The following is a 12,783-nucleotide window of genomic DNA, read 5'->3' on the forward strand; positions in this document are numbered from 1 at the left end:
CATAGAGCAGAACTTTTTGGAATAATGATAGATTTAATGATAGATGAACTGAGTTGTTTAGTAACCGCAGACATGTTTGGCAGCTTTTCAGGAGAAGAACTTCATGGTGGAGACGTTTGGGTTCGCCTCACCGCACAGGGTCTGGGCAGCTCGCAGTCACTGACTCAACTGTGAAAGAGTGCTTGAAGATAATACGAGGCCGTCTGTGTCAAAGGTAAAGCTGAAACTGACGTGTAAGAGGATAATCATCGCAAGTACACAGCAAATCCACCAAGGGTTGGTTAATAAAGAAAAAATGGAGGGTTATGGAATGGTTGAGCGAAGGAAAACTGCCCACGGAAATGTTGGGAATTTAGGGTTAAAATTTTGGAACGTCCCGTCAGAGACTGATGGGTATTGGTGCAGACAAGAAGTTATTTCTGTTAAAGACGTTTTCACAGAACAATATCACATCTATAATATTTCCTTGTGGTGTTTTCAAGTAGACCATATTTATTTGCAGAGGTTTCAGCACAGAAGCTCAAAAGTTCACTCGTGCAAATATGTTCAAAAAGCCAACAATGTCCACTCATTTTCACCTATTCACTCTTTTTTATTAATATATATATATATATTGCTGTACCGCAAAACAGTCGATGTCTCTGAATCCATGAACTACCGCTGAATGATAAGCGTTAATATTAAAGAAGCGTTTCACACAGATTAGAAACGTTCGGTATCAGGTAGGGCCGGGCCATGTCATACCGTGCAGGGTAATACCGCTGTAATGTTAGGGAATGACATGAAATTGAAATGTTGCGATAAAATTTGCAGTGCCGTTGTTTTCGTCCGGTCCAGTGCACATGGAGCGAGAAGAAGCATGGCGGCGACCGAGGAGGAGGGCGGATGCATCGATCGACACCGTAGGGCTGGACCCGGTTATAAGAATATTTGGTCGTTATGGTGGTGTCCACATAGCAATGTTGAGATCCAAATATTCGCCCACCGCCACCACCCGATGGTGGAAACAGAGCTGTGACCGCGATCCTCAACTGGCATCAGCAGCCAAGTCCTGCCTGTGCGTCCCGCCCACTTCCACCCCGTCGGTCCGAATTGTCACCCGCCGCTATTCAACCACCCCCCAACTGACGTGACGGTGAGACCAAAGAAACTGGCTGCAAAGTTTAAGGTTGCACAGCAGCTCAGCGTAGTATCCACAGATGTAAAGTAGAGTCGTTATGCTCAGGATGTGTCGGCCCATTTCCATTTGCCTTTTGATTAAACTAATTGTCAGCAAGCGATTAACAACTTATGCACGATTGATTTTGGTGTAATACACCTTTAATGCAGCTGATTGATGAATGGAAGAGAAACTGTTGTTTTTATTTCCTTGCAACAATACACTCGTGCAGTTTTGAAGTATTTTGTCTGGCGTCAATTATATTGTCAGTTACATCGTTATTGCACATTTTCTCATTTATATCGTGATAAATATTTTTGGCCACATCACCCTGTCCTAGCATCAAGTCACACTCCAGCGTTGACTTTAGATATTGACGTAGACAGCAGCTTCTCTGTGCAACTGTTAAAAAACAACAAACTTAAAAGATCATTTAAAAAAAAAAAAAAAATATCTGTTTAATATTAGATAATCAATATCAGCAGTCCAACCATCATCAGACTTTTAAAAATCTGTCTGTCTAAAAGTGACTGTGCGTATCCACGGGGCTGTAGAACTGCTGCGTACATGTTTCAGCTCAATTTCACATTGTGACATTTAAAGATCATTTAAAGGTCATTTGAAGGTCTGCCGTGTCATTTAGTCCAGCGGCCACTGCAACTGCTTTTTTCTAAATATCTGTTAGTTTTCCTGAAACTATCTGAGCAGCCGCTGGTTTGGTTAGTTTACTGAGCAGCGGTGGGGAGGCGGGTTGGAACACCACGTGGAAAAACTACCGCGAGCACCAGATGTCAACATGCTGATATTTGATAGTTCACATGCAGTAACTGTAGACATGTTAGCTAAATGTTTGCATTCGCCGCTAAGTGCAGCTGAAGTTGTTTAGGGGCAGCGTGGAGGAAGCCAAGACCGACTCTGTAAATGCTGCCACTGGCTAAAGGCTGAACCACACAGCCTGTCTTTGTTTTCACTTGATTGACAATGTTGGTTTCAAGCATGTAATAAGGATTACGCCCTCGCAGAGCTGCAGGCGTAACTGCAGACTTTTTGTCTTGTTTGTGCCACTTTGACTCATTACTGGAGGATCGCCAATCTTGTCTCTGGTCTGGCTCGGCTGTCACACCGTTAATGATCGAAAAATACTGGAAAAATAATCAAAATAACAACAACAGCAGCTGGATGTTCGGTTGTTTGCTTGAAAACTGACAAATAATTAATAATATTTTCAGTTTAAATAAATATCCAACCAGTCAGCTCCTAGCTAGAAACTGTCTTTTGTCGAGGACACACACATTGTGAAGAACACGACGGCTGCAGTAGACTTACCTGGAAGGTGCCACGCCCACTAAGTTGGGCCCCAAACCCCTGAAGAGAGATCGAGGTCCTTCTTTCTCCAATATCAATCTGAACACAAAACACACAGAGAAACATGACTCTTCCACGACAAGGTTATGCTTCTTGCTAATGGATGCACAGTTTCCTACGAATGTTGTTCAGTCTATGGTCATGTTGGCAGGAACTCATCTGAGTTTTTTTAAATCCAAAATAACAGCAAAATACCTAAAGCTAATGGCCCCAATTAATTTTGGGTTGTGATATCGCACCACCATCAAGTCAAAGCTTTAAAGTCTGTACAAACATCAGGACAACCTTTAGCCTACATTCAAAGCCTTAAAACCAGCAGGGGATCTAAGAATAGAAAAACTGTCCGACGACACTCTTGGATTGTTGGTGTAATGAACACTTCAGGGTCCAGAGACACACAACAAAACACACACACACAGACGCATCAGTCAGTTTCCACAGAATACAGACTCATTGTCCAGCTTAACAGATGGCAGCGTGTCGAGCTGCACAACTTTTTCATAGCAGCATTGATTGAACCTGTGGCCTGGACAGCACAACATGAATGCATTCGCTCACAAGAAGTGTTTCTGTCTTAGTCATGTGTCATAAATACTGGTGTGGCGTTACTGCCTTAGTGAGCTGCAGGGTGCAAAAAACTGGCCAGATAACCGTGCTGATATTTCTCAGCCAGCCTCAGTGACCACACCCTGTCACCCACTGTCTGCAGCCCATCAGCAATACCTGCATTCAACAGGAGCTGAATCAGTCAGGGGATCCACTGCTTGCCCACAGGGGAAGGTTGTAGCTGCTACAGCGGCTGGCAGCACATGATTTAGTTCAGTGAATTTGAAAGGTGGCATGTTGCCATCAAACATTTTTGTTTTTTTCCAGAGGCTCAGAGCAGCCCTGACCTCTTTGGAAAAAAACATGTCCATTCTCTTCATTGTGGAGTGGATCTAATTTCCCTCAACATCGCAACTGGCAATCTACCCTGATCTAAGTGGTACTTGAGTACGTCGACATGAAACAGAAATAGGCCTGCAATTACAGACACACTGAGTCATGATAGATCGCAAATTTATGAAAATCCTGCTGAACAAAGAAATAATAAAAGCGGGATTTGTTGAGAAATTTCCTGTTTGGCTAAAGACGTGTGCTCCTGCAGCTAGTTTTGCCAAAGGGTGAGGTTGCGGAGCAGCGTTTCAGGGAGGGGTTGGCCATGCCAGGGGGGCTTCGGCCGGATTGCACAACAGCAACAGCAGGCTGCCTGTTGAGGAAAGAACCGCGACTCTGCAGCCAGACCTCTCCGGCTGAGCAGGCTCTGCTCTTTTCCCGTTACAGCTTGAATAATTACTTTCAGGGCAGTATTACGTACGATGCAGTCAAAATACACAAAAGTTGTTGAGTACATACTTGAGACAGTGCAGGGGGCCCGGCGGGGACATGCGGGCCACGCTGGCCCCGTTGACAGTACTGAGCTGAACCTCAGACACATAGAGGGTGATGGAGGACGACTGCAGACGGGTCTTCACTACTTCCAGCGGACAAGTCAATATGGCTCCTACCGTGCCCCCACATCTGGCACAAAGACAGGGGAGGGGGAAAAAAAAGTGGAAGTGAGATAGCAAACAATGTCCGTGTTCCAGCTGACAAAACAAGACAAGCTGTGAATTCCTTATTTTCATTCGCAAAAGGTGTGCAAAGCGTTGCATAAACGAATTAACCAGTGACGTGGTTTATGGAATCCTGAAGATTCCTGGCATGCAGACAAGAAAAAGCGCAGTGTGGGAACAGAGAGCCAGTCAGGAATGTTTTGTGTTTCTTGTGGACAGCAAGCTTCTGTCCACTGCCACACCATTTCCATGTTTGCATTTTCATATGGCAGCTTCTATGCTTCTGTTTTTTCGCAGCCTTGAGAGTCGGGCCAGGGAGCCTCTCATTCCTTGTAGGCTGCACAGGTAATCAACAATTTCTCTACAACTCCAGCAGGCTGTTATAAAACTTTTAGCAGTACTTTTTCAATCTTTAAAGACTCTCTTGATGAAACATTATTTCGTCTTATTCTGGGAAAACAGGTTTGTGACATGATCCCTACGTTACGAACCAGCGTCTAAATCAAAACAAACATGGCAGCCAGTCAGCTACCTGGATAGGAAACAAGGCAGTAAACTGGTCAACGTTTTTATTTTTATCAAAATCAAATATTATTATGTACAACTTTGGGAATGTCACCATTTAATCTGGGCTATTTCTCTCCTACATGTGCCGTAGGAATGTCCCATGGTGCTGCGTTTTCACAAAGACGTACTAAAACCCTTGAAGACTGACTCAAACAAGCACTAGCGCGGTTCCCAAAACTGTGCCACCAGGGTTAACGAAAGAGTTTGGGCTGAAATGAACACATTTTATTGTACGATTGAAGCCTATTTTACATAATAAAACTGGATAGAAAGTGGATTACACTCTTGACAGACACTATTTTTTAGCTTCCATTCAGAATGCAGCTATCAGTTTGTTAATTAATTTTATTTGTGTTCATGTACAATACTTTAAAAAAGGATTTTTTATTATTATGGACTGAATAGCTTTTCACCTGGATGGTTAGCGGAGGCATTGAGGACTCTCCGATCAGTTTAAGTGCATTCAAACAACCTCGGATTTTCAATCGTGTAGAGAAACTGATGAACGCTTCAAATTAGCTTACGACTAGTTTAGATAACTTACAGAAGTCACCTGCTCAGGTGTGAAGTGTAAACAAGACCGTTACAGAGAGGGCACCAAAACGTTATCAGTATAAATAAACTGAACCTAACGGAGCCGTGCTGGGCCGGGCCGGGCCGGGCTAGAGGGGATCAAAAGCAAGAGTGACAGCAGTTATCTATAGTTGGAGTTAATTTTCAATCAGGACCAAAGCATAGAGAGAGAAAGTCCTGTCAACACAGTTTCTGGCAGCGGTACAATAATGTGGGACAGGCTGCTACTGTACACACCACAGAGAAAGGAGGACACTGGAGTAGCAAGCATGGGAGGCATCTTACCTTGATGGCACCTTGATATGGGAAAAAATCTAATATTCTTAAATAGTACTGAACACGCTTTAGCCTATAAAATTAAAGGTATTCTTAATTTTCCCTCTGTGGGTGCAGACACACGTTTATTTATATTAAAAGGAAATGATTACTCATTACCTGCAAACACACTGCCTGGGGTGAGATGACTGTAAAGAATTTACAATGCATCTGTGAACACATCCAAATGCTGATTCACCCATTTTCTAAGGTCGTGTGAACTGTCTAATGAAAGGAAACGTGGAAGCCTTTCTGTTACAGTTAAAGTGAGATCTGCACCACAGTTCTGGTGCCTCGCGGTGCATGCTGAGGCTCGTCTCCGGTTCCTTCACGCTGTTCTCAGAGTGACCTTTAGTGGCACTCTGCCCACGTTTGTTTTGATATGACACCGACACACTGGTCGGCTCCTTGAAACCAATACTACACTATATATACATATAGCTAAGGTCTATTTACTAAAGATGTAACATCCCGTTTCTGTTTGCAGCTAACACGCGTTCACAAACCAGCCATTTCATTCATACATTGAAATGTCATTGAAATGTCAACTCCTCCGGCTGCACGCTCGTGGACGTTAGATTGGTTAGCCGACATGTGGCACACCGAGGCAAATCTTCAGGTTTCCATTATGACACTAACTTAACACCAACTGCACACACACAAAAAAAAAAAACAATACAAATATCACAATAACAGTAGCTCTACCCGGCTAGCAACGGCGGTTAGCCCTGCGCGTGTAGCTAGCTAGCTCCTGTGACATAGAAAAAAAAATGTACTCACCCCCCTGCAAACAGATGAACTAAGGTGTCTCTTTGACTCATTGTGGATCATATTCGGGAAACGTCCACGGGGCAGCACACGGGGACAACGGGGAGACAGGGGGTAGGGGGGGAGAACAACGACCCCGACGTTGCGAGCAAATGATAGTCGGTGCGTCTGTGTTGTGGTGGAGGTCAGCTGCGTGCTGGAAAACGAGGGTATGTAACAGCTAACTCGGCTAGCTCGCGTTAGCCGCCGAAGCTAACGGGCTGTGCGGCGGCGGCGGAGACGGTGGATGTCAGAGCGGCAGGTCGGCGTCTCCTCCTTCGGGAACGGGATAACGCGTCGGCATAGCGTGCGTGCGTTTAATGTTGGCGAGTAATTCCAGTCTTGTAGTAAAGAGGAGCGACTCGACACGGCCTCCCTGTGGCTGACGTGCTCTGCCCCTCTCAAGGCTCTGCGGGTCAATGTTTATCGTCGAATGGGAAGCCGCAAAACAGAGGCGCTGATTGGCGGAGCAGCCCCCCGTCACCGCTGCTTCACGTGATGGGACTTTTATTCAATATTTTTGACTGAGAATGAGCTTAACTGATGCAACACCGAGGAGACATGTGACCGGCTTATTTACTTTCGTTTGGGTAGGTTATACAAGAAAATGACTCATTAGCAATCACGCACTATAAGCTATTAGCAGCTAACGTGGGAACTTATTTACAACTGCAGACGCCATTTTCACATCATTTATCGTGTTTCTGACGAACTAACCGAGCCCTCGTTTTTAAAAGCACTGTCGCCCGAACAGGGACTTGAACCCTGGACCCTCAGATTAAAAGTCTGATGCTCTACCGACTGAGCTATCCGGGCTCTGGCGTTACCGTAATGACGGTAATATTTTGATTAATCCGCTGTGGTGCATGGTGGACGATGTGATGCGAGAAATTATGTGGAAAAAATCACCTTTGATGAAAATTAATTGCACAAAAGCACACTTACAGTTGGAGGTGTCACGTCTGCAGAAGAGTTAACATGACACCTAAAACTGCAAAACAAGCCTGATTTTGTATTTTATTTTCTGTTTTTGAAAATTCAAATGAGAGCTTTTTAGGGGAAAGTGGTTATTAGCTCGCAGGGTTTTGTAATCCTGAGGCTGACCGCTGACAGAAACATGTAGTTTGTTAGCATCTAGTGGGGGTCAAACATACAGCTACTATGAGGTCAGGGCCGCTGCCAATTAGTACGTGGGATCTGACTTAATTTCCTCGAAATTGTTTTTTTTATTTATTGGCAAAATAAGTTAAAGTTTAAAGAATACGTTTTTAATGATTTTCTCCTTCTCCATCAGAAAAAGTCTGAATTATAAGTTTAATGTCCAAATATTTAAAAGTCTGCACTCGGTGAAGTTAGAATTCTGAGGATGGGGAGGTTTCCTTTTTTCACCCAAAAGTCCGAATTCAGTGGTTAGCACCGTCGCCTCACAGACAGAAGGTCGCCGGTTCGTGTCCCGGTGAGGACACCCGGGATCATTCTGCATGGAGTTGTGCAGCGTGGGTTCTCTCCGGGTTCTCCGGCTTCCTCCCACAGTCCAGAAACATGCTGAGGTTAATTGGTGATTCTAAATTGTCCGAGAGTGTGCTTGTTTGTCTCTGTGTGTAGCCATGTGGCAGACTGGTGAAGTCCAAATTTTGGAGAAAAAAAAGTATCCAGAGTTTGAAGTCAGAATTTAAAATTCTGCCTTTTAATTCTGAATTTTAAGGGGGAAAATAAAAGCATGATTCTGAAAAATGTATGACCATAATTCACTGCAGCACCATGCATTCTTCATTTCAGTCCATTTAAATCACAGTATAAGAAAATAAAATCAAAATTTCCACCTTAAATTCTGTCAGAATTCTGATTAAAAAGTCAGAACTCAAAGTTTTTTACACTGCAGTGGCCCTAATCCTCCTCCATAGTGGACATTCTTTAGTTTACAGTAATCCTGTCAGATAGGCCCTGGATAGCCTTTTTAGTTTTCCATATGTCAGACCAGATCCTCTTTAGACCATGATGCACTGCAGTAAGGAAGGTTCATCTTCTGGCAGGGATTCCTCAGTAGAAGCTGAGCAGAACATGCAATCAGCATTCCAGCTGTTTAATTTTCACCTCATCATCACGCCTACTGCTACAGGAAATACTCGTTTGTGTATATCACATGAGGTGCTCGTAGTATTGCCTGCTGCACTGGAACTCAGTGGTAATGCAAGCAGCTATGTTGTTATGTAACTGCACTGGGCTGAATCTTAAAGTTTTCATAAGAAAGGCTCGATTGTTTGCAGCTTTTGTATGACATGCATGATATGATGAATTTAGACGCGAGGGAAAATGTTGCTATCCTTCCCACAGACTGGTCTGACCTCAAGCCATTTTGGTATATGTGACCCAAATATTTCAAACAGAGGTTCTTTATATTTACTGTGGGCGACTGCATGTGTGTGAGGGAAAAGAAAGAGCCAATTGATCTGAGACTGGAGACACAAGTGTACACACAGAATGAGGTTTTCCAATTTGGGAAGCAGAATAAAATCCATACGCCACTTCATTTCATAATTACAGATGCAGCTTAAAAAGGCCAGATCATGTGCCGCAGTTTCTCATGTAATCATGTTACTGCCTACTGACAGAAAGAAGTCTCTGCTGCAGCCTCATTTCTGGCTGTTTAGTGGGTTTTTTTTTTTAACATTTTCTGGACACAATCTGAGTCCTTGTTCAGATAAAAGTTGCAGCTTCACCTTTGTCGTTACTCAGTGTTAATGCACAGGACACATGAGCCATCCTGTCTAAAGTGGGTGAGCAGGAAAACCGACAACACTGCCTGTAGCTTATCTACTGGTTCCCACAAAGACTAGATATTCCTCTAGACAGCAGAGCATTTATGGCTTTTTTTTTTCTTGAAATAAAATGTATATATTACAGTAACCCTTGAAATAAAAACTACAGCTGACTGTCTTTGAATCCATTGACTGCATTTATTTCTGTCATATTTCTGTTAGATTTATGCTGTAAGAAGACTAACGCTGTGTTTCCATGTAACTGTAAAGTGAATTTAAAGCAAACTTTTCAAAAAAAAAAATATAAACAGAAAATGAGATTTGCTTCCATTAACTGTTTTGAAATATTGATCTGTCGCTGGAGGGAAAATCAGGGTTGGGGGAATTTATCTTTCTGAGACCATGAGGGACTGTATAAAAACATTCATGGCAATTTGTCCAGAAGTTATCAGGATATTTTCAGTTTTACTAAAAGCAGTGAGCTGACCCAGGTTGCTCTCCCTGGAGACGTCTAAATCCTCCTTCTTGTGACCTGTCTGGCCTCATGCTCGCTGGATAGCGTGCAAACCAGCGAGTCGAACCGTATCCTCTGCCCTGAACCATCCGGTGTACAGCCCCTCCTCTAATGATGCTAATAATACAAATCAAGGTAGTTAAACTGTGATTCTCCCCGTGTGGGTGCTTATTACTCCCCTTATGTAATCTGTGCTGCTCCCAGAGCCCTGCTTCTTTATTGGGAGATCTTTGAAACGTTGCCCGGAGCGTTTGAAACAAGGCAAAAGGTTTATTTAGGATTCTTTTTCAAGAAAGCCTTGACTTTTAAGCTGTTCTTTGGGTGTGGGCTACTGAAACCTTGCTCACATTCTTAAATGTAGGCAGCATGATTCACAACAAGAAGGATTTATTTGAAGCATTGGACATTTACCAAGACTGTTATATTTAGCAAAGCAATTGTTCTGTTGCTTTTACCGTGATCTTTTACCTGCTAAAGTCCGGTTCCCAAAAGTCTGTTTATACACCTGTTACTTTTCACTCTGCAAATCTGTGGTTATCAAGCCCTTGAAAGTGGACGGTGTGAACCTCAGCAAGCCAAGTATAGAATCTGCAGTACTGAGAGCTCCTTTTTTTTTTTTTGCACTAGAGAAACGACAACATGAACACCGGGTGCAGGAGCCGCGAGTGTCAGTTTGTGAGGAAAACGGTGTATTTTCGGTCTGTTTGCTTTGGCTATCGACGCGGAGGCCAACGTCTTGGTGTCTTCCATGCAAAGTCTGTCTGGAAATAGTCAAATAAAATGTTAGTCTGAACTTTGAGAGCAAACAGTCTCTGGGGAGCTTTGGTTGGCCTCTGAGAGCAAACAAGATCCCAGTTAGAAATCAAAGCGTGTTTTGTGCAAAACAATTATGTCCAGCACGTGTCTAGTTAACCTGAGGCCAGATTGTTAGGATACACATCGACTGAGCATGTAAACATATTGCTGTAATTTAATGTAATATTACATGCAGAGCCTCAACAAATTTTAAGGGAGTCAAAAATGCTGATGCACAGTGCTAGAGTTATATTGAAGACACCTCTTGACTTCGCACCGCTGTCTGTAAAGCTGTGAAACACATTCTGCCACATGCGCTGCACAGTGCTGAGAATATTGTAAACAGTAGAGGGTTAGGCTGTAGTGTGTTTGCCATGTGAGATTGCAACGAGCACCCGGTAAATATCAAGATGTTTGTCACATACTGCTGCTGTTCTGTGTACAGCTGGTGTGGCTGCAACTCTGTTCTGACACACAGATTTTGCACAATGTGTGTTTTCATGGATAAACATCACAGTTTTCTAAGCTGTTCGGGCAGCAATGTTCAATTAATTAATTTGTTAAAACACGAGGGCTGCAGATGATAAAAACTGTTTGTAAAAGGGGCAAAGTAAATTCAAAACAAGTGACGACCTGCTGGGTTTAGGGTGTGTCTTCTTTAATGAGGTTTACCAAATCTGGCGCAATTAGTGAAATCTAATGTGTCGGCTGCAAATTTCCGCCACCTCTGAAGAATGTTTCAGGAGTGTTCGTGTGCCTTTAGCCCCTTAAAAATGCGATTCATTTACAATAACAATAATAATAATAATCATGACACACACAAGAGGACCTTTGCACAGCTCGGTACTCAGGCCCTAATATCACATTCTTCTTTTTATGAATGCAAACGTGGCATTCCTTGCAATAAAATGCACCTTTGCACTAACAGCCCGCCTTGATCTGGTGCGACTGGTTTGTTACGGTGGCTAATCTCAGCAAACTTAAGCTAATTATTCTCTTATAATTAACATTGCTGATTGTGTTTACACACCGTATGGCTCTGCTCTGCCAATGTAGAGTTTAGCATTTGCCGTAATATAGCCACAGTGGAGCGCTATCGTGTGCCTTTAAGCTCATCTGCATTTTTTAACCAGACTTCCATCAGCTGTTGTTCTACATTACTAAGGATCTGATATCCGTGTGTTTAAAATACATTTATAAAAGACGAGACAAGCTGAAGCTTCAGCTGTCACGGATTGTTACGACACCTGACGGGGTGACTGGCCCTTTGAGTCGGAGGTTCCCGTCCTCTATATTAGGGAGAGAAATGTGTGGCTGTGTAGGAACCATATTAGGGTGCTGCCTTATAAAGGACATTGATTTGGGGAATCCCTCTGTGAAGTAATGCCTTGCAACTTCTGTGCCTCCATATAAGGGGATTAGTTTGTATATGCTGTGTTCTAGGAGGCTTTTAGGAGACGTATGTGTGTGCAAATAATGTTTTAATACTGCAGTTACTCTGCCATCATCACCTCATAACTTCAGTGAATGAAACAGAGTATTTTACAGTGTTGACTCACATTAATGGTATAATATACACCACTGTCACTAGACAAAGTGTGTGAATCTGACTCTGATATTTAACTACTGAGTCTGGCCTTTTTGGTTAGAAATGCTTGGGAAAGGAAAAGGACAAATCTTCCACACCATTACTCTTCTGAAAACATTTCTGGAACGCCTGCAGTCGGTCAACAACGCATCAATGATCAACTACTGTTTGACCGTCTGGGATACTGAACTTTTAACTTCAATAAAAAGTTAATTCCTCCGTCGAAGCTTTTATTCTATAAGCAACCCATATCAAAGGGATCATATGGCCTTCTGATAATTGGTGTTTTGTTTTGAGGAGATAAGATATGAGCTGTCTTTTTTCTGCACAAGTGAAATCTATTAGTGAAATACCAGTTAAAGTTTAACTATTTTCAGGGCATGGGGTTTATGTGAGTAACGCATGTGACAATGGAGCAGTCAGTCATTACAGAGGTAGCCACGCTCTGCTCACATGCTCTCTGGCATCCTGATCATATTCCAGGACGTCTGCGGACTCGGATGCCCTCCTATACGTGTTACCAACGGGTATATCTGAACAGACCCTCCTCTACACATGCGCACAAAAAAACCCTGATGTCCTGACAGGGAAAACAACCGCTTCACTGGAACAACATGGAAAAAAAAAAAACACTCAACACCAGCAGTTTACTTCTCTGTCACAGGAAAATTTTGGGCTCCATGTAGACGTCTGCACAAACAGATGTGGGGAAAGAAATGACTTCACGCAGACGTTTGCAAACACTC

The 12,783-nt window shown here is 43.1% G+C and overlaps 1 protein-coding gene and 1 non-coding gene across 2 annotated transcripts in view; both read right to left on the bottom strand.

Annotated features, from left to right (window-relative positions):
• The window catches only part of LOC103369312 (solute carrier family 25 member 36-A), a 15,739-nt gene extending 8,944 nt beyond the window's left edge, over positions 1-6,795 (bottom strand). The window contains exons 1-3 of the mRNA XM_008298000.1: positions 6,355-6,795; positions 3,920-4,084; positions 2,486-2,563 (exon numbers count right to left, since the gene is read on the bottom strand). Coding sequence (XP_008296222.1) covers positions 2,486-2,563; positions 3,920-4,084; positions 6,355-6,395 — 284 coding nt within the window. The 5' untranslated portion in view covers positions 6,396-6,795. The remainder of the gene's footprint in view (positions 1-2,485; positions 2,564-3,919; positions 4,085-6,354) is intronic.
• A 329-nt stretch (positions 6,796-7,124) lies between these two features.
• On the bottom strand, positions 7,125-7,197 carry trnak-uuu (transfer RNA lysine (anticodon UUU)). The gene has a single exon. It is a non-coding gene; the product is annotated as a tRNA-Lys (tRNA).
• Positions 7,198-12,783: the final 5,586 nt, after the last annotated feature.

Source organism: Stegastes partitus, unplaced genomic scaffold, assembly GCF_000690725.1.
Source record: "Stegastes partitus isolate 25-593 unplaced genomic scaffold, Stegastes_partitus-1.0.2 Scaffold1269, whole genome shotgun sequence".
Classification (NCBI taxonomy): Eukaryota; Metazoa; Chordata; class Actinopteri; family Pomacentridae; genus Stegastes; species Stegastes partitus.